Source organism: Rhinatrema bivittatum, chromosome 9 (genome assembly GCF_901001135.1).
Source record: "Rhinatrema bivittatum chromosome 9, aRhiBiv1.1, whole genome shotgun sequence".
Lineage (NCBI taxonomy): Eukaryota > Metazoa > Chordata > Amphibia > Gymnophiona > Rhinatrematidae > Rhinatrema > Rhinatrema bivittatum.
Window position 1 is genome coordinate 48,716,030 of NC_042623.1, and position 26,291 is coordinate 48,742,320.

The following is a 26,291-nucleotide window of genomic DNA, read 5'->3' on the forward strand; positions in this document are numbered from 1 at the left end:
GGGATAAATTGGAATCTTTTAGCTCAGGTAAGTTTTATTGTAGGCACTTGGACTACTTTTCTTATTATTGGAACCTGTCTGTTGGGATGCAAGAAAAAAATATACAAAAAAAATCTATTTTTACAGTGCAAAAAGTCAGATAATAGAGACTGTAAAAATGACTGATGATTATATATAAGGCAGAGCAATAAGTGGCAACACAGACCGATGATGCCTATTATGAAGGCCATTTAGAAAGTAAAAGAGTCTTTCTTAATATTATTGTGTGAAGAGAGGGGAGGAGGAGCAATACACCTTTTGTTAGATCATTTTTGTTAGAAATACAGACAGAAGATAGCAAAGTTATTTTGTTAAATGTCATTCTGCCACTGAATGTTGGGCCATCACTTTTGGGACTGCCCAAGAATTACCACCTATTGGCAATTAGTAGTGCGGTATATTTTCACCGTAATTGGAGATAGCTACTGATTTATGATTCTTTTTAAAGCGAGATTTCCCCCCACCCTATTATTTTGGTGGCGGGACTAGTGATAATATCCCCTCTGGTCAGGTTAAGGCTAATTGATGCCTTAAGCAAGGACCTACCAGCACAGACCTACAAAGCCCTTCCTTTGCTTAACTGTCAAGACATTAAGACTCAATAAGTGCAGAAGGTGAAATAAGAAATTAAAAATTCAGTTTCTTTCCAGGCCTAACCCCACATTTATATTAAATAAAAACTTTTAAAAAAAATTGCATTCGACACTAAATAGCAGTAAGCAATATAAATAAGTTATTTATTTATAACTAGGGGGAAGGCAACAGAAAAAAAATGCTAAACACGTGCTTATTTTGTTTAAGGGTTAATCCTGAGCTGACTCCGGCATAAAGAAAAAAAAAAAGGTCCTCAAAGAACTGCAATCAGCAACGCCCAGTCTGGCACCGTGGAAACGACCCGTCCTCCCTTCCCCTCCAGCGTCCTTTATTTGGGAACGAGGATAACCCTGCTCACCCCATCCCCTGCGACCACCCGATCTGCTCCGCCCCTCGTACACCGGCTTTGCGGCAGCGAGCGTGCGACCGCGGCGCCACCCAACCGAGTCCTCCGCCTTCCCATTGGCTGCGAGGGAAGGGTGTTGCCTACGGGGGAGCGCGCCGATTGGCTGCGGGCTAGGAGCTGGTGTCCGAGCGGTCCGAGTGTAGGTCGGCGTGACCGGGCTTGGTGCGGCTCGGTTCCGGCTCCGGTCCCGCGGCCTGGCAGGCTTCCCCTCCCCCCCGCTCCGCACGACGGGCTCGGTGGCGGTCCCCTCCGCCGTAAAGGTGGGTGCGCGCGCAGCATGCTGTGTGGGGATGCCGGCAAAGGCCGGGGATTATGTCTGGGCCTAAAGCCGAGGGAGGGCCCCCTCCTACCCTCCCCCCAACACCCCCTTTGAGCCTGACTCCGGTTCCTCCGAGCCATCGCCGGGGAGACACCCGCACAGGCTTTAGAGCGGAGGTAGATCTCTTCCCCTAATCTGAGACTTAAGTGGCAGATCGGGGGAGCGAATAGAGCACTGTATTGAGGGGGGGGTCACCACCTTCTTTCTTCTCCACGTGCTCCTGGGATCGTTCATGGGGAAGTAGGTGCATCTTTTTCCGCTGAAGGACCTGGAAGTGCTAGAGAGCTCCTCTCTTCGCTCTGGTTGCTGGCAGGAGCTCAGGCATTTAAGCATTTGGGTGTTGATTCGGAAAGGAGGTGAAAGCGAACAGCTGTTTCTGGCAGACCGGTGATTCAAGCTATTCAGAGCTGGAGCTTTGGCTGCAAATAGGGGGTGAAAATGCTCATATAATAAAGATGACTTGAGCTGCAGCCCTCTTTAGCATGATATCTGGTTCTTCCGTCGATGGCAAGTTAGCAGTGCTGGTGTTGGTAGGGCAAGGGCAGTTGTATTAGGTGCCCTAGAAGAATCTTTAGTCTTGTATCTTCTCTCTCAATTAACTTTCAGGACCCTAGCCCTCCTCCTCTCCCCCCCCCCATCTTGATAATAAAACACAGCAATTATGATCACCCCCCTTGCAGAATGATCATGTAGAAACACAGGCTGATATAATACCGTGCGCTCAGGCTAGCGCACAGGTTAACCACGGTTGTATTCAAGTTTCGGACGCATGTCAAGAGCCCCCTATGCAATAAAGGGATTAGCACATCCAAATCTGTGCAAAGCCATGTGATGAGCGTTATTAACTATTAGCCCCTTATGTAAAAAATAAATGTGTGCCCGACATGCACATTTTTACTCTCAAAAATTAATGCCAGCCCCAAAGCCTGCATTAAGTCTTGAGGGGCACCAAAATACTGAGGAGTAGAAAATACTGCTTTTCTGTAGCTCCTCCAACTTAATATCACCACAATATTAAGTCAGAGGAACAAAAAAAAAAAAAAGGGTCTTACCAGTGGTCAAGTTAGGAAAATGGATGTTCAGTTAATGAGCGTCCGTTCCCCTAACCCGCGCACACCACTTTTGGGCGCCCAATGCCATGAATTTGCTAGGGTCGCAAAATTTATCCCTAGCGCGTCCTTTTTAGTGCAGTGGCTCATTTGCCTATTGCATCGAGTGCCCAGGAGAAGTAATTGTGTTCGCATTAAAAAAAATATACATCCAGTTGGGACGCACGTTTTTAGCGTGTCAGAATTGCATCGGCCTGTTTATTGGATATGAGACTTTTACATATTAAATTTTGTTTTATTTATATATATGTGTGTGTATAAATATATATATGTATGATGTAGGTATGTTTCAGAAATCATGTCACAGTGTCTGTTGAATATATTGTTTTATTTTTGATGTTAGACTGCAAATATAATCAAGAAATACATGCATACATTCATAAATTAATAAGAAACTCATACTGCATTAGCTAAAGATAATTTCTGAAATGGCTGACTGGGCTAAACTGGGATGTTTTCCCTTGCTACTTACCATACCCCCACAAAAAGTATTTCTGATGTCACCACCGTAACAGTGACACAGACTCCCTCCATTATCAGACACTTTGTGAAGTAACACAAAACCCTGCAAAAAAGGCACTTGGAGCTTATATAGCATGCCTGCCATGCCAAAGAGCACTATTGTTTTTTTGCTGTGACTGCAACCTGGGGCGGTTCTATCACTAGGCAGGGTGAGGTAGCCGCCTTGGGCGGCAAAATTTTGGGGCAGCAGAAAGTGCCCTAAATCACCTCTGCGAAGGCTGTCTCACTCTGCTTCTAAATGGAAAACATCCATGGGGAGAAAGAGAGGCTGGTGGTGGCTGTGGCACTTAACGATGACGTGCCCACGGGGATCCCAAGCCCCGCGGGCAGGAAGATGATGGTAGTAGTGCGCGGTCACCGCGAAATGATGTGGAATTCCCCATGGGGGCAAGAAGAAGATGTTAGTGATGTGGCAGGGAAATGATGACGTGTTTGAGGGGATCCCAGAGCCCGAGGGCATGAAGAAGATATTGCTGGTGGTGCTGCTGCCGCTGCTGCATGAAGCCCTGAAGGTACAGAAGATGTTCGGTGGTGCTGGTGCTGCCACAAAATGACTACTTGAAGCCCTGCAGTGCTGCTGGTGGTGCGAAATGATGATGCCAGAGTCCTACCGCTGCTGCGAACCGATGACATGCCTGCGGGGATCCCTGGCCCCGTGGACGAGAAGAAGATGCAGTGGGGTTCCAATGGGTGGGGTGTGAGAGAAGAGAAGTGGGGGTGGAGGAGTAAGTGAGAGGGAGGAGGAGTGAGTGGAAGGGAAGGGTGTGAGTGATGGGGAAAGGAGAAGTGAGAGGAAGTGAAGGGGTTGACTGTAAGGGGATGGAAAGGAAGGGGGTGAGTAAGGAGGGAGGGAAGAGAAGGGAATGTGTGAGTGAGAAGGAAGAAAAGGAAAAGGGGTGGCAGTCAGATGGGAGTGAGATGAAAAAAGAGAGGGAGCAATACTATGTGGTGTGTGTGAATGGGAGAGAGTGTGCAGGGCCAGAGGAAGCACAAGATGGATTAGGTGGCCACCTAAAATGCCACAGTTTTGGGAGTGGTAGGACAGCAAAGATTGTGGCTCCTTGTCCTTCCCTCCTGCCTTGTCCAGAAGAGGGAGTTGTGTCATCTGAGCCTGTCGGGGTGAGAAGAAGAAGATGTGATTGCTGTGGCCGAAATGAGCAGGATCAGCATTGACCCACATGGTGAGAAGAAATGAGCAGCATCAGCTTTCGCCCTGGGGGAAAAGAGGAGGAGTCTATTTGGCTGCGTGGGCTGAAGGTAGAGACTGCTGCTACCTGTGGGTTCCGGAGGGGGGGAATAGTGAGTGAGAGAGAGATTTGTATATGTGTGTGTGAGAAGGGACATATTTGTGAAAGAGACTGTGTGCATCTGAGAGTGGACAAAGTTTGTGTGCAGCCCCCCTTCCCCCATTAATTCAGGATATCAAAAATTCCCAGGTATGGTAGGCTGGGAATTTGTTATATCCTTATTGGTTTTAATTATGATTGGATGGTATTTGATGTGTCTGCTATTTTGAAATATTTGAGTTTTTTTTGGGGAACTATTTAAAAATGTATATATGAAATTAATTATAGAATGTTATTCTTTTCATAAGCTTTTTTGTCATGTTTATTTGTTTTATTAGTGTGGTTTTATTATTATGATTGATATTTTATGTTTCCTGATTTTATTGTTTTATGATGTTTGGCAATGTTTCTATTTTTCCATTGTTGCACTGCATACAGAGCCAGGCTTTTTGCAGTTTTCAGTCCAGTTTTTGTCTGCTTGTTTCTATTTAAACTTTATGGTCTCTTTATTCTGAGGGTCTGTCTGTGTTCTGGTGCATGACCGAGGTGAGGTATTCTGCTACTGTGTAGGGATCTATAGTAGCCTGGCTTCTTCTGTTTTCCTAATAGGAACTGTATTTTTGTTTTAGGGCTGGTGTAATATTTGCAGTGTTACATTTTCATAAGTAGGTTTCTTACTGTTTGAGTGCTGGCAGTTAGGACAGTTTTGGTATGGGATGTTTATCATATTGTAATTTGTAATTCATTGTATTCATGGCTTTCTGAGGGCCAAGCTCAAACCCAATGCACTTTACAATAGACCTATATTGATTTATTTAATTTAAAAGTTTTTGAATGCCACTACTAATAGCTCATTGTTCAGAGCGGATTAAACAATATAGGCTCCAGATATCTTTTTTGCAGGGTTTCCTTGTTGGCACCACAGCAGTGAATGTAAATATAATATATATGTTGTGGTAAGTGATATTTTTACCTCAGCAGACTGCACCTGGAATGTTCTTTTTCGTGTAAAATCTGTTATTAGAAATGCATAGTTTTTGGGGGGGGGGGGGGAGGGGTGCACAGGGCTGTAAGGTTCACTTAGAGCACCTTGCACTGGCCCTCGCACAGACCGTTACCATTCACCCATCTCCCCCTTCCCCAGGGTGCAGATGCTGAGGAAGTGTGGGAGGCAGGTGGTGGGGGTTCTCTGGAGTGTGGTAGGCTTGCCAGCTTCCTAGAAATATTATTCTTATTTTCACTCTATCTGCCCCTCCTAGGAGATCCCTGACCCCTGTGTTCCCCTCTTCCCCAGCATTTCAAATCATCAAAAGGGCCAGACTCCATGGGTTACTCCCCCCTTGGTCCTTTTGGTGATTTGACCTGTGCCATGCCTAGGGGGGAGGGGAGGCGCCATCTCACCCGTCGCCTTGGGCAGCAGATTGCCTTGAGCTGCCCCTGACTGTAACTACTCATTGGTGCCGCCACCCTGGAAGCTGCTGACCTAGAGGACTGCCTAGCTTTCTTAATAGTTAAACTGGCACCAAGTGTTGGCCCTGCTCTGGTCCAGGATAGGCTTTTATGCTGGGCCCTTTTTTTACATTACATTAGCCAAATTCAGTGTTAGAAGTAATAGTTTTTAACGCCTTTGGGGCCCCTTGCCTTTGAACCCTGGATGATCACCTGGTCTGCTCATGCCTTGTACTGAGAGGCATCCACGAATAGTCCTGTTCTTACACTGATGTGTTCTGGGGCATGTGATGGAAAACAAAATTGATATTTATGTGTGCAGGTTGGTTGACATTGTCTTTTGATGTCCTTAGGTCTTAACCATGCTCTGTCTGCTAAGACACCGAGGTGGGACGTTCAGGCTCCCTCTCGTAAGGCACACCCATTATAAGGCTGTGCTGGCAGTCAGGAGAGAGGACCTCAACGCCTGGGAAAGACGAGCACCTCTGGCACCAAAACATGTCAAAGAGCTGACACATCTGGGATACAAAGTCATAGTGCAGCCTTCAAACCGAAGAGCCATCCATGAAAAGGTCACGTAGTTCATTGCTAATGGTGGCATTTACTTGGCATTGTTAGAAATCCGTTTTTGACTACAGTGCGCATGCAGGGCATGTTGTGGTTTTGGAGTTAACTTTAGTTGTATGCAACCGTACACCATTGTCCTGCTAAAGGTAAATCGATGTTTGAGGATACAGGCCTTGGATTCCATTCCTTAGACTTGTAGGAATCCAATTTTATGAGCGATGTAAAACCTGGAAAAGCTCTTCTCATCAAGCTAAGCAGCAGAATTGACTCTCTGAGCGTCAGAAATATGTTCTGTGGAGCTACGGTAGTTAACCTTTCTATGACATTAAGCTGCTTACAACTGGCAACTTATATTTATATTTTTGCTTTTCATTGTTTTCATTTCCTCCTTCCTGCCAACTTCTAGCTGCCCTCTCAAATGATCCTTTGCCAGAAGTTACTTGGGTCTTATGTTATCCTGGTCACAGCAATGCTATGATATTACTATGAGATTAAATTATATTACTATCAGGCCGATACAGTAAGGACGCGTAAGAAAGAGTGCGGCAGTGCCGGGCGCACCCGCGTTTGCCGCACGCACAGTTTAGATCACATACCGCTCGATACAGTATTTACATGACACGCAAATACAAGCCGCGTCCATGAAGCGCAATCCATTTTACTGTATAGAGCGCTATACAGCGCCTATACAGTATCCTGGGTGCGCTGGTACCTGTCATTTCAAATGACATTTGAAATGACAGGTATCAGGAACTGGATGGTTCACCTGTGCACGCAGCTCCGATTTTCCGCCTCCTTCGGACGGGCAAGAGACGAAATTTCACGGGCAAACTTTCCCCCAGCCCCCGCTCACCTGCCCTGGCCACGGCCAGGCAAGCCCCCAGCAGCAGAAGGGCGTCCATGGGTGCCGGTCTCCCGTGCGGGCGCGCTGACAGCTCCGGAGCAGCCCCAGTCCTCTCTCCCCTCCTCCCGAGGCGCGCACCGCGGCTCCCCAGCCTCCCCGGGGGCAGCCGGCAGCGAGAGCGGCTTCAGCAGCCCGGGGCGGATCGGGCGCTCCCCGTGCGAGGCGCGGCTTCCAGCAGCCCCCGCCGGCGAAGGTGCATGTGCGCTCATGCACCTTCGCTGCCTTGAGCGCCCTGTACGTGCATGAGCGCACGCCGTGACCTCGGATGTCCAGCCGGGCGCTCAGGTCACGGCGTGCGCTCATGCACCTTCGCCGGCGGGGGCTGCTGGAAGCCGCGTCTCGCATGGGGAGCGCCCGATCCGCCCCGGGCTGCTGAAGCTGCTCTCGCCGCCGGCTGCCCCCGGGGAGGCTGGGGAGCCGCGGTGCGCGCCTCGGGAGGAGGGGAGAGAGAGGACTGGGGCTGCTCCGGAGCCGTTCTTGTTTCTGCTGGCGACGTATCTGTTTGGCATTCAAAAGAAAATTCACATGCAGTAAGTTTGTTACAATTTATTCACTATTTGCTTTAATAACATGTCGAGTCGTTTTCTCTCTTTTGTTCCTGGCTGACAGCTTAATAGCATCATTTCAGCTTTAGTATTGCTGCCACTTTTTAGTAATTATTTCTCCTTTGCAGTGAGCTTTAACACTGTTCATTTTTTAATTTCGTCTCTCTCTGCTAAGTTCACCACACTAACGCCAGGGTAAGGGTAGGCGGTAAATTAGCAGGTTAAAGACGCGGCAAAACAGCGGGTTAAAAAGGCGATAATCGGGCCGCACGTTACTGTATGGGAGGGAATAGCTAATCCGATCGTTTACATCTCATACACATGCCGCGGGCGGAAAGGGATACGCGTCAGTTTCAGGAAGCGGTAAGGATTGGTAAAAACGGATAGTGAATCGCGGGTTAGACGTACGCGGTCAAATTGTGGGTACAAAGCGGGTTAGAAACAGGGTAACCGCGGCCGCGTTTTACTGTAGCGGCCTGTTAGTTTTTAATATATTTAATGTAATTTTATTGAAAGCACTGCTTACCTAGTAATGTTCTAAACATGAGTCTGCCAGTATTTGTGAAGCTGAGGTCTACATTTGCTCATGTTGAACTCCGATTTTATACATTTTTGTAATTTTTTCTTTCTTTCTTTCTTTTTAACGTATTGGGCAGCTTTCCAAGCAGCAGTGCGAGCCTGCCAGCATTTGCCGTATCCAAGCTGGAACAGGCCTGTTGCTACCTCCATTTAGGTGACAGGGGAATTTTTTTTTTGCAGAAAGAAAGAAGACCTTTAGGGTTTCCTTCAGTACTAGCAAAGAATCTTTCTTCTGTGCTGTACCCGGGTGTGTTCAAGACTTTCTGTGCTTATCTTTTGCTGGCATGACTTCAACATTTTAAATTTATTTTCAAGTAACCATTCCAGCACCCATGCTAGCGCCACAATGCAGAAGGCGTCGTGTTCATGTTCTGATGATCTCTCTCCGATTTCTAGGAGTACATCAAAGCAGGTGGCTTTATACAGGAGGACATTTCTCAGGCATCGCTGATCGTGGGAGTTAAGCGACCTCCGGAGGAGAAACTGATCCCAAAGAAGACCTACGCTTTCTTCTCGCACACTATAAAAGCCCAGGAGGCAAACATGTCTCTGCTGGATGAGATTATGAAACAGGTTTGTCCTAGCTGTGCAATCTCCCTCTCTTCGCTGCTCAGGAAATGGAGATTGCAGCGGCCAGTGTGCCCCATTGGATAGGTACAATTTTATTTTTCCCTTGATCCCTTCTGTCTGCGTCCCAGTTCCATTAAAATTTTGCTTTTACAATTCCAAAAGAAATGAATCCTCGTTTTGTGACCCATATCTTGCCTATATCTATATTTAATTTTCTTTAGGAAATCAGACTGATTGATTACGAAAAAATGGTCGATCACAAGGGCTTGAGAGTTGTCGCCTTCGGGCAGTGGGCAGGTGTTGCAGGTAATTTTACTGTGCTAGAGGGCGGGAAGGGAACGAGGAGGCTGGGACTCAGTCCAGGAGTTTAGGGTTGGCTCCCTTCAGGAAAACTCTTGCAGTAAGAAATATTGGGTTGTGCAGGAGACTTGTGTGAAAGGCAGAAATTGGCCAATCTGATCTTCTTCCAAGGTTTAGTACAAGGACTAGGTCTGTCCTCCAGTTCCCCACCTATCCCAGCCCCTGCCAAAAAGACCTCACATTTTTGTTCTTTTCACCTTCTGGCCAGACGCTCTCTGATGAAGCTCCGATGGAGCTGTTGCGTCATGAAGACCAACCAGAAGCTTTGCATGATTGGCATCTTTTAAAGGGCCTGATTGGCCCCAGATCCCCCTCTCCTCATCTGACTTGTAAAAACTCTGGAGGGAGGGGGTATCTAGTGAGACCCCCTTGCCCCGCCCTCCCTGGCTGCACCCTGAAGTGGCTTCCCCATCTCCAGTGCCAACCCTCATCTATGTTACCTCCATAAAGTTACCCCTGAGGTGAGACGTTCACCATGCGGTAAAGCCTCACCAGGACTTATTAAAGGACTCCCTGTGGTTGTGCCTGAAACCATGGAGGGGAATGACTTGCTGAAGGCCACAAGGAGCATTGGCAGGATCTGGAACCTTCTTGTCTAGTTCTCAGCCTGCTGCTCTAAGCACTTGGCTCTATTATGTTCCATATTGGATCTAACCTATTTCATTTGAGTGGTCTAAAACGCATTCAGGCGTGTGTGCGTGCATTTATATCCGTGGATGCCTAACATGTGCTTGTCTCGATCTTTTGTGCCTCTCTGAAACAGGAATGATCAACATTTTGCATGGGCTGGGATTACGATTTCTCGCGCTGGGCCATCACACCCCCTTCATGGTAAGAACCTAGAAGCTGCGTTGAATGTCTGGAAAAGCCCATAGAGAACGGGGCAAGCCAAATTCTGCCTTTGCCTTTCAGCACATCGGGATGTCGCACAACTACAGGAACAGCAGCCAGGCGGTGCAGGCAGTGCGGGATGCCGGCTACGAGATTTCCCTGGGTTTGATGCCGAAGTCTATTGGGCCCCTGACCTTTGTGTTCACCGGCACTGGCAATGTCTCCAAGGTGAGAAGTTCCACTTCGCTGCGCTGGTTCGGGGCACATGTTATAAAATGATATCTTGCAGATTAATTTTAAGCACTAGCAGGCAAAATATGAGGCAAGCTTTCGGCTGCCAAGAGGGTGTATTTTTTTTTCTTTTTTTTTTAACCATTGCCATCCTTGAGGGCCAAAATGAAGTGATGGCCAACATATTCTTTATCAGACATGGCTGATCTGTCTGGAAGTATCCTAATTATGATCAGTGCCACCCACTAGAGAGAGTGTCCAGGTGAATTTTTAAAAGCAGGCCTGATTTTTAAATATATAAATTTGGCCAAAGTTTATTAAAAATATCCTTTTAAGAAAAGTTTTTTTTTTTTCGGGGGGTGGGGGAAGGGAAGAAGTGAAAACCAGGTGTTGCACTATAAAATCTTGCGTTTCAGCTTTGAGCCCTTTGAAAATGACTGCACCCCCTTATTGGATCAAGGCCGTTTCCAGTAAGGGAGGTGCCAGGTTCAGTGGATTTTCTTGGAAGTTTTATGCCTTCAGGAAGATGGACAGATTGAATCTGCTGCATGTAAGTTCAGCTCTGTCTGATACTGCAGTAAAAAAAAAAAAATGGATACAAGATGAACAGAGGGCGGCATCTCCTCTCTCTGCACCCCTCCTCTGGCACGCTGCTCATTGGGCAAACCCTCCTATCTATGCCCTGCTCCTGTACACCAGTTCCCCTGACTGCGCCGTGCGCTTGGAATACCATGCGCCCTCTCTTGCCTTATTTAAATCCCATCTAAAAACCCACCTTTTTCAGGCTGCTTTGAAATCTTAACTCCTGATTGTCCCACTTAGAGCCTCATTAAATTTTAATTATTGTCTTAAATTGTTTCCCAGTTCTCTCTTGCCCTGTGTGTTTGTCTTGATAGATCGTAAGCTCTTCTGAGTAAGGATGTTCTGGGGTCTTTTTTAATGTATTTTTTGTATAGCGCTGCATATGTTGAGTAGCGCTATCGACGTATTAAGTAGCAGTAGTAAAATCAAGCCAGTGGTTTATCTGGGTGAAATAGTTCTGTTAGACACATAGAAAGATGATGGCAGAAAAAGACTGAATGGCCCATCTAGTCTGCCTGTCTGTCTAATTAATTGGGTCGGAGGAGTTGGGAGTGTTAACATGCAGAAGCACTTGCTGTACAGTAAGTTGGATCATATCATATTTCTTTACAAATGGCAACCAGTGAAAAGTTACATGGGGATCCCCAGGAGGTGCCCTGTTAAGAGACAAACTAACTGGGCTACAGCTTAGGTCCTTTAAAGTGATATCAAAATAGGTGAAATATAAGATTCTGTCGAGCTATAGACATTATTGTTCAGATACGACAAATATATTCATCTGGCTGCATAAATAACAGGAGTTTCTACTGCACTCCTGTTTTATGTAAACCAGCAAGATATGTTTTTCATGATTGCCGGTATATAAATACCTTAAATAAATAAATAAAATAAATAAAAAAATAAATAACTTTACCGGTCACTAACTGTTCCTTATTGCCAGGCAGGAGGCCAGAGCTGAGAGAGTCCAGTAATTCCACTAGTAAAGCTGGTATATCTTTGAGTAAATCTGCCATCGGGCTCCTAAGGCAGCGTTTTGTTGGCCAGCCGCTACTGGTAAAACTCTGATCCTGCCTTTGTGTTTGAGTACATTCATCTTACTGCTGAGTAAATCAGGGGAAAATATGAGCTCCTCGCCTCCCTCAGCCTGGGGATGAGACAGAGGCTCAGGAGGGGGAAGATGAGGAGGTGCGGAACAAGCAGGGCCCAGCAAGCCTGTCAATTCCCATCCCCCCCAGGACTCGTGCTGCCGCGTGCATGATTACACAGGGTCTCAGGAAGCAGCTCCTGCTGTCTCTTAGTGCTGCGGGGATCTCGGCTTTGGATGCTGGTGGCTTTTTCTTTTTTTTTCTCTGGCACACCTCATCAGGTACGAAGGCATGATGGTTGGGGAAATGCTGCTGTGGATAACGTATTTAATTTATTTATAGACATTAGATATTTTGCAATTTTACAGGAATGGCTTCCAGGGGGTTTACAACAAATTTAAATCAAATAGTAGCATTTGACATAACTTTACCATTATAATCAAACTTTCAGAGTAGCATTAAGAACCCAGTAGTATGAAACTTCTAGTCCTTGCTCGGAAGATCAGGTAGTTCGATCGGGAGATGGAGGGTTTCTCTCAATCAAGCAATCATTGTTGAAAATGCTAAAATAGCATTTATAATGCAATGAAGCATATTATGTTAGATTATTCTGTTTTTACAACTTCACATTTGTACATAAACAGATATAGTGATATAGAGTTTTCATGTTTGTGTATTTAATTTCTGTGGCAATAAATTCATTTTTTAAAGATATGGGTCCCCTTATACTTGACCAGGCATGGGGCCTCAGAAAATAATTATCTGATCTGCACTGGGCTTGGGGCAACTCCTTTTTCTGTCTCCTGTGATGACATGATCCTCCAACCCTAGTGCATCTGAACCACGGCAGTGCCACTGGTGGCATGATCCTCCAACCCTAGTGCATCTGAACCATGGCAGTGCCACTGGTGACATGATCCTCCAACCCTAGTGCATCTGAACCACGGCAGTGCCACTGGTGGCATGATCCTCCAACCCTACTGCATCTGAACCATGGCAGTGCCACTGGTGGCATGATCCTCCAACCCTAGTGCACCTGAACCATGGGAGTGCCACTGGTGACATGATCCTCCAACCCTACTGCATCTGAACCACGGCAGTGCCACGGGTGACATGATCCTCCAACCCTAGTGCATCTGAACCATGGGAGTGCCACTGGTGACATGATCCTCCAACCCTAGTGTATCTGAACCATGGCAGTGTCACTGGTGACATGATCCTCCAACCCTAGTGCATCTGAACCATGGGAGTGCCACTGGTGGCATGATCCTCCAACCCTAGTGCACCTGAACCATGGCAGTGCCACTGGTGACATGATCCTCCAACCCTAGTGCATCTGAACCATGGGAGTGCCACTGGTGACATGATCCTCCAACCCTACTGCATCTGAACCATGGCAGTGCCACCGGTGGCATGATCCTCCAACCCTACTGCATCTGAACCATGGGGGTGCCACTGGTGGCATGATCCTCCAACCCTACTGCATCTGAACCACGGCAGTGCCACTGGTGACATGATCCTCCAACCCTAGTGCATCTGAACCATGGGAGTGCCACTGGTGACATGATCCTCCAACCCTAGTGCATCTGAACCATGGCAGTGCCACTGGTGGCATGATCCTCCAACCCTACTGCATCTGAACCATGGCAGTGCCACCGGTGGCATGATCCTCCAACCCTACTGCATCTGAACCATGGGAGTGCCACTGGTGGCACGAATGCTGAGCACAACACCGCCAGTTCATTTTATCTCATTTTTAGTTTAAAATATTTCATGGAAATCCAGTGTTACTGAGGGAAACAACTGTGTGCCGTAGTGTTAAAATCCCTTGGGCCGTGTGTGCTGCTTAGCAGGGACTGCATTACTATGTCGTCTACAGAAAACCACAAAATGTCATTATTAGTATATAGCACAAGACACTGAAGAAGCTGTAACCTTGTTTTGATTCCAAGGTCCATTCTTTTGATAGAAAGATGTTGCATGCAAACTGCATTGATTTTAACGTAACAGTTATGGATGATCTCATGTCTGTAGGGTGCCCAAGAACTATTTAATCAGCTGCCGTGTGAGTTTGTGGAACCTCATGAATTGAAAGAAGTTTCCAAGACTGGAGGTGAGGCTGAGGAGCATCCAGTCCTGCCAGCTGTTGCGTCCTTTTGGGGAGGGGAGGGGGAACCCTCTTCGAACAGCCTAACCTGATGTCATCTCTTGCAGACCTAAGGAAAGTGTACGCAACGGTTTTAAGTCGCCATCACCACCTTGTGAGGAAGACGGATGGGGTGTATGATCCCATAGAATATGACAAACATCCCGAGCTGTACAAATCCCGATTTAACACTACCGTAAGCATTTGTAAAGTTGTCCCCATGTCTCATCTCGTTGTTCTTCCTTTGCCAGTATAATCTTGTTAGGCATGGAGAGCTTTCTCCTTGCATGTTGAAGTCCTTGCTGAACTGTCTGCTGCAGTGATGGAGCTGGGGGTATTTATAAATCTCTTTGGCACAAAATAAGGAGCAGTTCAACTTTGTTTTTGTTTTTTTAATTAAATACTCATTTTAATCATGAATCTCTGGGTAGAAAACATTTTCATTGATGCATTTGTGGTAAAGATCATTATTAGGACAATAGGTGAGGACGTTTTGTTTTTTTTCCTTCTTGTACGAACACTTTATGGAGAGATCCTGTTTGTCTGTCTGTGATTCCATATCGCAGACCAAACAGTAGACGTGGGCTTGTGGTTTGGAGGGTTGAACGAAGATGCTGTGGTAGTCCCACACCTTGAATTGCAGGGTTTTCGGTCCTCTGGATCCACCCTTGGGATGCATGATGGGCAGGACCAGCAAAATGTATTCTTCTTGGTATATTTGAAGCCATTGGAACTAGGACTGCATGAGAGGCAGGAACAGATGGCTCGCAGTGGCAGGGAGACTATGGCTCTGCCCTGGGACAATGGGGCAAAATGACATCAAGGCAGGGGACTAGAGAGGTAAAGAGGAATGTCAGCAAGGACAGAGAGGAGAAATCCTGATATCCTGGTAAGAGAGTGCTCTGAGTACAATAACATATGTACTCTTAGTGGGAATACACTTACGTAGACAGGATTGACCATCTGCAAGTAGTATGGGCTGAAATCGGGGCATGCAATAGCAATGCTTAAATATGTGGACATTTTGTTGTGACGAGGGTAAGTGTAGATCTTTTGAGATGGCTGTTGACCATCACATTTGTGCACTAAAAGCCCTTATTTAAAATAGCGTGGCCTAGTAGAAATTCACCAAAGACCAGAAAGATGGGCATTGCCTTGGCCTTCAGTTTTCAGACTTGTATGAATTTAGCAAAAGCAGATTCTCCAAGGTTTTCGTTTTCCGTTTTGGGATTTTAGTATGTACGGCTGTAGGTTCCCTACAGGGAAGCTCAGGATGGGTCCAGATGCATTTTGTGTATGTGTGGATGTAGTGGTAGTTCCTCCTATTTTCTTCCAGCTCCATCAGAACCAGGGCTGGGATTCTGGCACCATGACCTTTCATTCACCATTACCCAGGGATTTTTGACCCCTTTTAATTTTCCCCTCCCCCCTGTTCTTCACCTGGCAGAAATGCCCCTGAGGCTGGGAGCCATACAGCAGGGGCTCCTTCTGAAACCCAGAAATGTGGAACATGATGGTGGATAAAGACTCACCGCCCTGCCAGTTTTGTAGTCCAGTCCTGTTCCTCACAGATCCTCAGTACTTGTCCCATGCTCTGTTGAATTCCTATGCTATCCTGGTGTCCACCAGGAGGCTATTCCATGAGTCCACCACCCTGTTCTGTAAAGAAATATTTCCTTACATTACTCCTGTGTCTACCTTTTTGTGTCCAACAGAGAGGTTCCAATAATAAGAAAAGTAGTCTAAGTGCCTATAATTAAAAACTCACCTGAGCTAAAAGATTCCATTTTATCCCTGTCAACTGAAAAGCAGAATGTAAATACAAAAAAAGCACACTTTGAAATGTTTGTATGCTAATGCAAGAAGTCTTAAGAAGTAACATGGGAGAATTATAGCAGTGAACGATGACATAGACTTAATTGGCATCTCAGAGACATGGTGGAAAGAGGATAACCAATGGGATAGAGCTATACTGGGGTACAAATTATATCGCAATGACAGAGAGGAGCTTCTTGGTGGTGGAGTGGTGCTTTATGTCCGGGATGGCATAGAGTTCAACAGGATAAGATCCTGCATGAGACTAAATGCACGTTCCCTGTACGTACCCGGATCAGTCTAGACTCCTGGGTTTATTCATCCCTGCCAGCAGATGGAGACAGAGAAAAGCCTCGCTGACACTGCTTGAAAAGCCCTGGTGCCACCTGCAGTAGTTCAGTATTTCTCTGTCTCCAGCAGGTGGCTGGTGCATAAACCTGCAGTTCTTCTTTTACCCTTGCTTTTTTCTAGTTTGTTTTTTTTATTATCTATTTATTGCATTTTACAATTTAAATATCAAGCAATACATCACTTGAATTATATTACAGGTTTCCGGGATGAGAAATACATTTTACATACCACATAAATCATACAAACAAATTAGATTCCCATTCACCCACTCCTGTCTATCAAGCCCACAATAGGGATCCAAGACTACACAGTTTAAAGGTAATATATACACAAAGGTATATTAACTAGGGATGTGAATCGGTACTGGACTCATTTCCAGTATCGGGTTTGTAAAAAAAAAAAACCACGGGAAATCTTCATTCCCGGGGTTCTGAGCGTCTTTTTCGGCTGTCGCAAGCCAAAAAAAAAACCCCCACCCCGACCCTTTAAATTTAATTATTTAGAATTCCCCCCATCCCGACCCCCCCCCCCCCAAAGATGGCGCCGGCCGTCCATTGCTTCTACCATGTGACAGGGGCTGGCCAATGGCACGGATACCCTGTCACATGCTAAGGACAAAGGGCCATCGGCGCCATTTTGATTTGTGGCAGCTGACGGCCCGAGAGCGGGAGATCACTCCCGGGACCCCCGCGGACCACCAGGTACTTTAGAAAAGTTTTGGGGGGGTCGGGAGGATGGGTGATTCTAAATAATGAGATTTACAGGGTCGGGGTGGGTTTGGGGATTGTTTTTGTGTGCCTTTTCTTCCTGCCCCCCCCCCCAAAAAAAAGAAAATATCATCCGATATTTTCAATCGTCAGAAAAACGATTCACATCCCTAATATTAACTAAACAATCCTAGCTATAGGATGATGCAACTACTTATTGAGAGATCTCTTCTCATCTAAGGAGTGCATTATGTGGTTCCTGGTGTAGCGCATAAGGCTGGTTTCCCTCTACTAACAATAAATTGTGTTAATTGTATCGGTTGAGTAAATATATAGGTATTACCACTAAACTTTACTAAATATTTGCATGAGAACTTAAGAATAAAATACATTCCTAATTGTAATAATTGCGGTTTTAACAGTCAAAACTGTTTTCTACGCTTTTGAGGTATCGGCGATAAATCAGGGAATAACTGGAGCTTACAGCCCAAGAACTCCTTAGACCTATTCATAAAGTATTTCCTAAATACCCAGTCTTTATCAGACTCAAGCATGAATGACACTATCAGTGTTGAAGACTTCACTAGATTAGTCTCTGTTTGTTCCAAAATCTCCGAGATATTAAGATTTGCTTCTTGGGCTGGCTGTCTTTGCTGCAATTCCTGCATTTGATTTTTCCCTTCATTTTTCAGACTGGAGGATTTCTTTAATAACGGAGGCAGATAATATAACTTTGAAATTATTGGCAGTGTTGCCTCAGGTAAATTTAAAACCTCCATCAAATATCTCCTCCACGTCTGCATAGGTGTTTGGGTAGGGAGTTTAGGAAAGTTTATACATCGAATGTTCTTACATCTTAAAGTGTTTTCCAGATTTTCCATCTTTGAATGTAGGGCTTGATTTTCTTTTATCAATGCAACTTGCACTTCTTCTGATTTTCCTAAGTTAGCCTTTACATTTACCAACTCATTTTTAGTTTGTAAGTTCTCCTTTTCCATTTTTACAACATTAGTTCTCACATTATTCAGTGTTTCCATCATTGTTGAAATTTGTAATCCCATATTTGTATTCATATCATTGGTAGCTTCCCAAATAAGCTCTAAAGAAAATGTTTGCGGCCTTACCAGAGACTTAAATTGTAGTAGTGGGAGTTCAGCCTTACTCTCTCCAGGCTCCTCAATTGCAGCTCCAATGGGAAGTTCGCCGGTTCCTTGGTTGTTATTCGAAGCCATAGGATATTCCTGATGGTCGCTTCGCCTCGTGGGAGACTCCACACTAACACCTTCGGTCAGTCCCAGGTCTCCTTGCTCCAAAAGGGTCCTAGGGGCTGGGTTCACCGGCGGTGATCTCTGCCCGGGAGAAGAGTGATGTCATTAGTTCATGAGCGACAGAGGGCTCTTCTTTCCCCCCCCCACAGCGCCCAGCAAACACTCATACCCCAATTCATTTTTTCTTTTTTCGGGTGAGCCTTCCTCCCAGGGGACTGGTTCCTTTTGGGAACCATTCTCTGTTCGGTGGAGGTGGACCAGTTGAGGTCCAATTAGTTCCGTGGCGTGTAAATCTGGTGGTCCAGATCCCTCCCCTCACGAGGCTGGCCGTGCGGCTTTCAGCCCTTCTTTTCTTTTCAGGGGTTTTCTTTCCTTCTTATTCAGTGGCTGATTTGAGCTGGACAGCTCCTTTCAGCTCTAGGAGAGAAACTTCCCCGTTAGTTTTTGCTAAAGTTTAAAAAAAAAAAAGAAGCCGGTTGAGTGGAAAGGCACCGGGGTGACAGGGGCCCTCCGGAGGCACAAGTCAGCAGGTCCCTTTGCCTCCGGGGCCTGGGGGAGACCAGGTCCCAATTTTTCCTCCGGGTTCATGCTCCTTTTCTCTGGATTTTATTCTCCTGCTGCACCAGGCCTATCTGGTGCAGCAGGAAGGTTTAGGAGGTCCACAGTTGCCCCTGGCACCTCGGTGTCCTGGCCTGTGGCCTCCGGGGGCCCAGTCAGGGTCCATGCAGCCGCGGGACTCGGGGATCCCGTTTGTGCCCAGCCCGGGGGGAGCAACGGGGGGCTTACAGGTCCCAGTCCCTTCGGCAGGGTCAGCGACAGTGTCCTCAGTGCAGGATCTGGCATCTCCAGATGTGGATCAGGGGGATGACGTGGGGATACCTTCGGTGGCAGAAGGTGATGACCCCAGAATTCTCCGGTTGTTCCGGAGGGAGGAGTTGGATCCTCTGCTTCCTCAGGTTCTTGAGGAGCTTGGTTTGAAAGCTCCTCAGGAGGTTCTGGAATTGGATGGGGCGGACCCTGTCCTGGATAGTCTTCGGGCTCCTCCTTTCACCTTTCCTTATCATAGGTCGGTGCGGCAGTTGGTTGAACGTTAGTGGGATTCCCCAGACTCCGGCTTGAGGTTGGTTAGAGTTATGTCCGAACTCTACCCCTTGCCAGAACAAAATTTGGAGCTTTTTGCACTTCCATAAGTGGATGTGGCGGTTTCTGCGGTCACTAAGAAGACTACGATTCCGGTGGCGGGGACCACGGCACTCAAGGATGTTCAGGATCATAAGTTGGAGCTTCATATCAAGAGAATTTTTGAGGGGGCAGCCTTAAGAACATAAGAAATTGCCATGCTGGGTCAGACCAAGGATCCATCAAGCCCAGCATCCTGTTTCCAACAGAGGCCAAAACCAGGCCACAAGAACCTGGCAATTACCCAAACACTAAGAAGATCCCATGCTACTGATGCAATTAATAGCAGTGGCTATTCCCTAAGTAAAATTGATTAATAGCCATTAATGGACTTCTCCTCCAAGAACTTATCCAAACCTTTTTTGAACCCAGCTACACTAACTGCACTAACCACATCCTCTGGCAACAAATTCCAGAGCTTTATTGTGCGTTGAGTGAAAAAGAATTTTCTCCGATTAGTCTTAAATGTGCTACTTGCTAACTTCCTGGAATGCCCCCTAGTCCTTCTATTATTCGAAAGTGTAAATAACCGAGTCACATCTACTCGTTCAAGACCTCTCATGATCTTAAAGACCTCTATCATATCCCCCCTCAGTCGTTTCTTCTCCAAGCTGAACAGCCCTAACCTCTTCAGCCTTTCCTCATAGGTGAGCTGTTCCATCCCCTTTATCATTTTGGTTGCCCTTCTCTGTACCTTCTCCATCGCAACTATATCTTTTTTGAGATGCGGCGACCAGAATTGTACACCATATTCAAGGAGTGGTCTCACCATGGAGCGATACAGAGGCATTATGACATTCTCCGTTCTATTAACCATTCCCTTCCTAATAATTCTTAACATTCTATTTGCTTTTTTGACTGCTGCAGCACACTGAGCCGACGATTTTAAAGTATTATCCACTATGATGCCTAGATCTTTTTCCTGGGTGGTAGCTCCTAATATGGAACCTAACATCGTGTAACTACAGCATGGGTTATTTTTCCCTATATGCAACACCTTGCACTTGTCCACATTAAATTTCATCTGCCATTTGGATGCCCAGTCTTCCAGTCTTGCAAGGTCCTCCTGTAATGTATCACAATCTGCTTGTGATTTAACTACTCTGAATAATTTTGTATCATCCGCAAATTTGATAACCTCACTCGTCGTATTCCTTTCCAAATCATTTATATATATATTGAAAAGCACCGGTCCAAGTACAGATCCCTGAGGCACTCCACTGTTTACCCTTTTCCACTGAGAAAATTGACCATTTAATCCTACTCTCTGTTTCCTGTCTTTTAACCAGTTTGTAATCCACGAAAGGACATCGCCTCCTATCCCATGACTTTTTAGTTTTCAAAGAAGCCTCTCATGAGGGACTTTGTCAAACACCTTCTGAAAATCCAAATGCACTACATCTACCGGTTCACTTTTATCCACATGTTTAATAACCCCTTCAAAAAAATGAAGCAGATTTGTTAGGCAAGACTTCCCTTGGGTAAATCCATGTTGACTGTGTCCCATTAAATCATGTCTTTCTATATGCTCTACGATTTTGATCTTGAGAATAGTTTCCACTATTTTTCCCGGCATGAAGTCAGGCTCACTGGTCTATAGTTACCCGGATCGCCCCTAGAGCCTTTTTTAAATATTGGGGTTACATTGGCCACCCTCCAGTCTTCAGGTACAATGGATGATTTTAATGATAGGTTACATATTTTAACTAATAGATCAGAAATTTCATTTTTGAGTTCCTTCAGAACCCTGGGACCCCGGGCTACCATTTGCTCTGGCTTTATGCAAAGAGCATGTTTACACTGGGTGCAAAATTTTCAGGATGGCCAAATGCTACCTGGATCCGACATGTCGAATGCAGATCGCGTGGCGGCGTCGGTCACATATGTGGCTGATGCTCTTTATGATTTGGTGCATTCGCTGTCTCAAGTTATGAGTTCTTTGGTCGCGGCCCGACGTTTGCTGTGGCTCCGTCACTGGTCTGCGGATGTATCCTCTAAGGCCTAGTTAGGTTCCTTGCCCTTTAAGGGTCATCTCTTGTTTGGGGAGCAGCTGATAAAACATGATGAGAAGGGCAATGAAATGTTAAGGAAATTAGGGAAGCTAACCAAAATAGTAGTGCAGTAATAATCTAAAATTGCTCCCTCTCTCTCATTGGTTCCTAAACCAATTGCTCCATAAAACTGTCTTTTATTCCATCCAGGAACTTTATCTCTCTAGTATGCCCTGATGTTTCACTTAACCAGTCAATATTGGGGTAACTGAAATCTCCCATTATTACTGCAATACCATTTTGGTTAGCTTCCCTAATTTCTCTTAGCATTTCATTATCCGTCTCATCATTTTGGGCAGGTGGACGGTAATATACTCCTATTGTTATACTTTTCCCCAACACATGAGATATCTACCCACTAGAGCCATGGATTTACTTATTGTCCCCCTTCCAGTCACTAATTCAAATTTGATCAAATTATGAGTACTATTGCCAAGCAGCCCCACCACCATTACCTCTCTCACCAAATTCTGTGCTCCACTGAGAATTCAGTCTAAAATTGCTCCCTCTCTCATTGGTTCCTGAACCAATGGCTTCAAAAAACTGTCTTTTATTCCATCCAGGAACTTTATCTCTCTAGTATGCCCTGATGTTTCACTTAACCAGTCAATATTGGGGTAACTGAAATCTAGTCAAATAGGAGAGTCAGTGGTATACCACATAAATATAATCAACAAAAAAATAGTGGAAACCAAAATGATTTAGTATTGTAGCCTAAAAGGTGTCAGCAAGCCTGTCGTTGTGACACTTAGCAAAGTGACCAACCGGTCTACACATCACCCACCTTAAAAAGTCCTTTTTTAATGAAAATGAAATTTTTTAGAATTTTTGATTTTTTATAAAATTTCTTCCAATATATATTAGTGAAAGACTCTTCACATTTAGTTTAGGGTCGCTAAACTAAATGTGAAGAGTCTTTCACTAATATATATTGGAAGAAATTTTATAAAAAATCAAAAATTCTAAAAAATTTCATTTTCATTAAAATAGGACTTTTTAAGGTGGGTGATGTGTAGACCGGTTGGTCACTTTGCTAAGTGTCACAACGACAGGCTTGCTGACACCTTTTAGGCTACAATACTAAATCATTTTGGTTTCCACTATTTTTTTGTTGGTAACTGAAATCTCCCATTTAATTCTCAGTGGAGCACAGAATTTGGTAAGAGAGGTAATGGTGGTGGGGCCGCTTGGCAATAGTGCTCACAATATGATCAAATTTGAATTAATGACTGGAAGGGGGACAATAAGTAAATTCACGGCTCTAGTGATAAACTTTCAAAACGGAAACTTTGATAAAATGAGAAAAATAGAAAAAAAATTAAAGGTGCATTTACAAAGGTAAAAAGTGCACAACAGGCGTGGACATTGTTAAAAAATACCATCCTAGAAGTACAGTCCAGATGAATTCTACGCATTAAGAAAGGTGGAAAGAAAGCAAAATGATTGCCAGCATGGTTAAAAGGTGAGGTGAAAGAGGCTATTTTAGCCAAAAGATCTTCATTCAAAAACTGGAAGAAGGATCCATCAGAAGAAAATAGGATAAAGTATAAGCATTGGCAAGTTACATGTAAGACATTGATAAGACAGGCTAAGAGAGAATTTGAAAAGAAGTTGGCCATAGAGGCAAAAACTCACAATAAAAACTTTAAAAAATATATCCAGAGCAGAAAGCCTGTGAGGGAGTCAGTTGGACTGTTGGATGCTCAAGGGGTTAAAGGGGCATTTAGAGAAGATAAGGCCATCGTGGGAAGATTACATTATTTCTTTGCTTCGGTGTTCACTGAAGAGGATGTTGGGGAGATACCTGTTCCGGAGAAGATTTTCATGGGTTATGATTCATATCAATGAACCAAATCACGGTGAACCTGGAAGATGTGGTAGGTCTGATTGACAAACTGAAGAGTAGTAAATCACCTGGACCAGATGGTATACACCCCAGATTTCTGAAAGAACTAAAAAATGAAATTTCAGACCTATTTCAATTAATTTGTAACCTATCATTAAAATCATCCATTGTACCTGAAATTGGAACATGGCTAATGTAACCCCTATATTTAAAAAGGGACGCAGGGGTGACCTGGGAAGCTATAGACCAGTGAGCCTGACTTCAGTGTTGGGAAAATTCCTGGAAAATGTTATAAAGAATAAAATCACAAAACATTTAGATAGATATAGTTTAATGAGACACAGCTAGCATGGATCTACCCAAGGGAAGTCTTGCCTCACAAATCTCCTACATTTTTTTGAAGGGGTGAATAAACATGTACAAGGGTGAACCGGTAGATGTGGTGTATTTAGATTTTCAGAAGGCATTTGACAAAGTCGTGCATGAGAGACTTCTTAGAAAATTAAAAAGTCCTAGGATAGGAGGCAGTGTCCTTTTGTGGATTAAATGGTCAGTTTTCACAGTGGAAAAAGGTAAACAGTGGAGTGTCTCAGGGATCTGTACTTGGACTAGTGCTTTTTAATATATTTATAAATGATCTGGAAAGGGGTATGATGAGTGAGGTGATCAAATTTGCAGATTACACAAAATTATGTAGAGTAGTTAAATCTCAAGCAGATTGTGATGAATTGCAGGAGGACCTTGCAAGACTGGAAGATTGGGCTTCCAAATGGCAGATGAAATTTAATGTGCACAAATGCAAAGTGATGCATATAGGGAAAAATAGCCCTTGCTGTAGTTACTCTATCTTAGGAGTTACCACCCAGGAAGGAGATCTAGGCATCATAGTGGATAATACATTGAAATCGTCGGCTCAGTGTGCTGTGGTGATCAAAAAAGCAAACAGAATGTTAGGAATTATTAGGAAGGGAATGGCAAATAAAACGGTATCGCTCCATCGTGAGTCCATACCTTGAGTGCTGTGTGCAGTTCTGGTCACCACATCTCAAAAAGAATATTGCTGCACTGGAGAAAGTACAGGGAAGGGCTACCAAAATGATAAGGGGCATGGAACAGCTGCCCGATGAGGAAAGGCTAAAGAAGTTAGGGCAGTTCAGTTTGGAGAAGAGACAACTGAGGGGGATATGATAAGTCTACAAAATCATGAAAGGACTTGAACAAGTTAATGTAAATCGTTATTTACTCTGTCAGATAATGGAAGGACCAGGGGGAACTCCATGAAGTTAGCAAGTAGCTCATTTAGAACAAATCGAAGAAAATTATTTTTCACTCATCGCATAGTTAAGCTCTGGAATTCATTGCCAGAGGATGTGGTTACAGCAGTTAGTGTAACTGGGTTTAAAAAAGGTTTGGATAAGTTCCTAGAGGAAAAAATCCATAAACTGCTATTTTGGTAATTAATAATCAATAGTAGCTTGTGATTTATCTAATGTATGGAAACTTGCCAGGTACTTGTAACCTGGATTGGCTACTGTTGGAAACAGGATACTGGGCTTGATGGACCCTTGGTCTGATCCAGTACGGCATATCTAATTATGTTCTTTTTATTATTAAATCCAGCCAGTGGCTGGCTCCCTTAATGGTGACTATGATTCTCCATCGCGCAGGGGCTGTGAGCGCTGCTTCTGCAGCATTCCCAGCTCCAGTTGACCAGGGGTGTGGAAGATCCCATTCGTGGATGGATCCGGGAACTTTTCAGGTGGCAGAGCACAGCACTTGTCATCGGGTCAGCCCTAGCTGCAGGTCTCTTCTGACATTGTGCTTACATCTCCGATGTATAGTTTTAGGAGATATCTGCATCATTCGGTTTCAAGAGTTACCCACTAAGTGATTCATTTGTATGTATGTTCAGCCTGGTGACTGTAGTATGTGATATATATTTAATGGAATCCTACATTGGCATTCTGTGTGTTCATATTTTGGCAGCAGTAGCCTGGGCCACACTGTCTTACAGGGCAGCATCTCTTTTTGCCAGACTTGCTTGAGCCCAGGAGCATCGTATCGTTGCGCGGTACTCATTTCACGCCTGTTGGCAGGCACTGCGCGTCAGCGTAAAGCAGCGAATCGGCTGCCTTTTATAAAAGTGTGCATATTTTCAAAGGGAAACTACCCGCACTTTGACCTCCCCCCTTCTTTTTTTTTTTTAAATCAGCTCGTGCGAAGTCCGTGCAGCAAAAGCATCTGTGTATTTGTGCCCCTGCTGTTCGTGTGAGCAGCAGGGGCGGCGGGAATCAAATAGTGCATGCACGTTTTGCAAATCAAATGTAAAGGCCCGGCTTTCCCTCCCCATTCTGAACAGTGCTGCTCATTCACATTTCTCCCCACCTCAGGAATGCCTCTTTTAAAAAAAAAAAAAAAATTTCCTGTAGCTAAAAAGTACATCTACTATGCATTGAGAAGGCTCAGCCTACCCAGGGACCTGGGTAGATGCTTTTTAAATTTTCCCTTGCCAAATTCAACGAAGAAGTGGTAGGAATTTATTTTTTATTTTTTTTAATAATCTTCTTGAGAATTCATTATTGGCCTTTTCAGAAGGAGTGTTTATTTTTATTTTTTAAATTTATACTTTATTGAATTTTAACATTTCTATTTTAGTAAAATCCAAGAAAACATATTGGGATGAAAAGAAGAAGTTCTAATCATATAAACCTATTACATAATTACTCATACCATTCCAATAGACAAGTCCCCATCCTGGGAGGTTCCACGGGTAGAAAAACTGCAACTATTACAGTACTTAGAGACTTCATTTTTTCTAAATCAATCCTCACTCTTCCAATTTTTCTAAATACCTACGGTACCTGTTTATCCACAAGAAATGTCTCCAAATGACTTGGATCTTGAAATATGAATCTATTTTTCTGATAAATTACCAGACATTTACAGGGGA

The 26,291-nt window shown here is 44.7% G+C and overlaps 1 protein-coding gene across 1 annotated transcript in view; it reads left to right on the forward strand.

Moving 5' to 3' along the window:
* Positions 1–1,020: 1,020 nt before the first annotated feature.
* Positions 1,021–26,291, forward strand: part of AASS (aminoadipate-semialdehyde synthase) — a 119,864-nt gene continuing 94,593 nt past the window's right edge. Inside the window, exons 1-8 of the mRNA XM_029615165.1 lie at positions 1,021–1,299; positions 6,078–6,296; positions 8,716–8,892; positions 9,111–9,195; positions 10,013–10,080; positions 10,162–10,308; positions 14,013–14,091; positions 14,193–14,320. Of these exons, the coding sequence (XP_029471025.1) occupies positions 6,087–6,296; positions 8,716–8,892; positions 9,111–9,195; positions 10,013–10,080; positions 10,162–10,308; positions 14,013–14,091; positions 14,193–14,320 (894 nt within the window). The 5' untranslated portion in view covers positions 1,021–1,299; positions 6,078–6,086. The remainder of the gene's footprint in view (positions 1,300–6,077; positions 6,297–8,715; positions 8,893–9,110; positions 9,196–10,012; positions 10,081–10,161; positions 10,309–14,012; positions 14,092–14,192; positions 14,321–26,291) is intronic.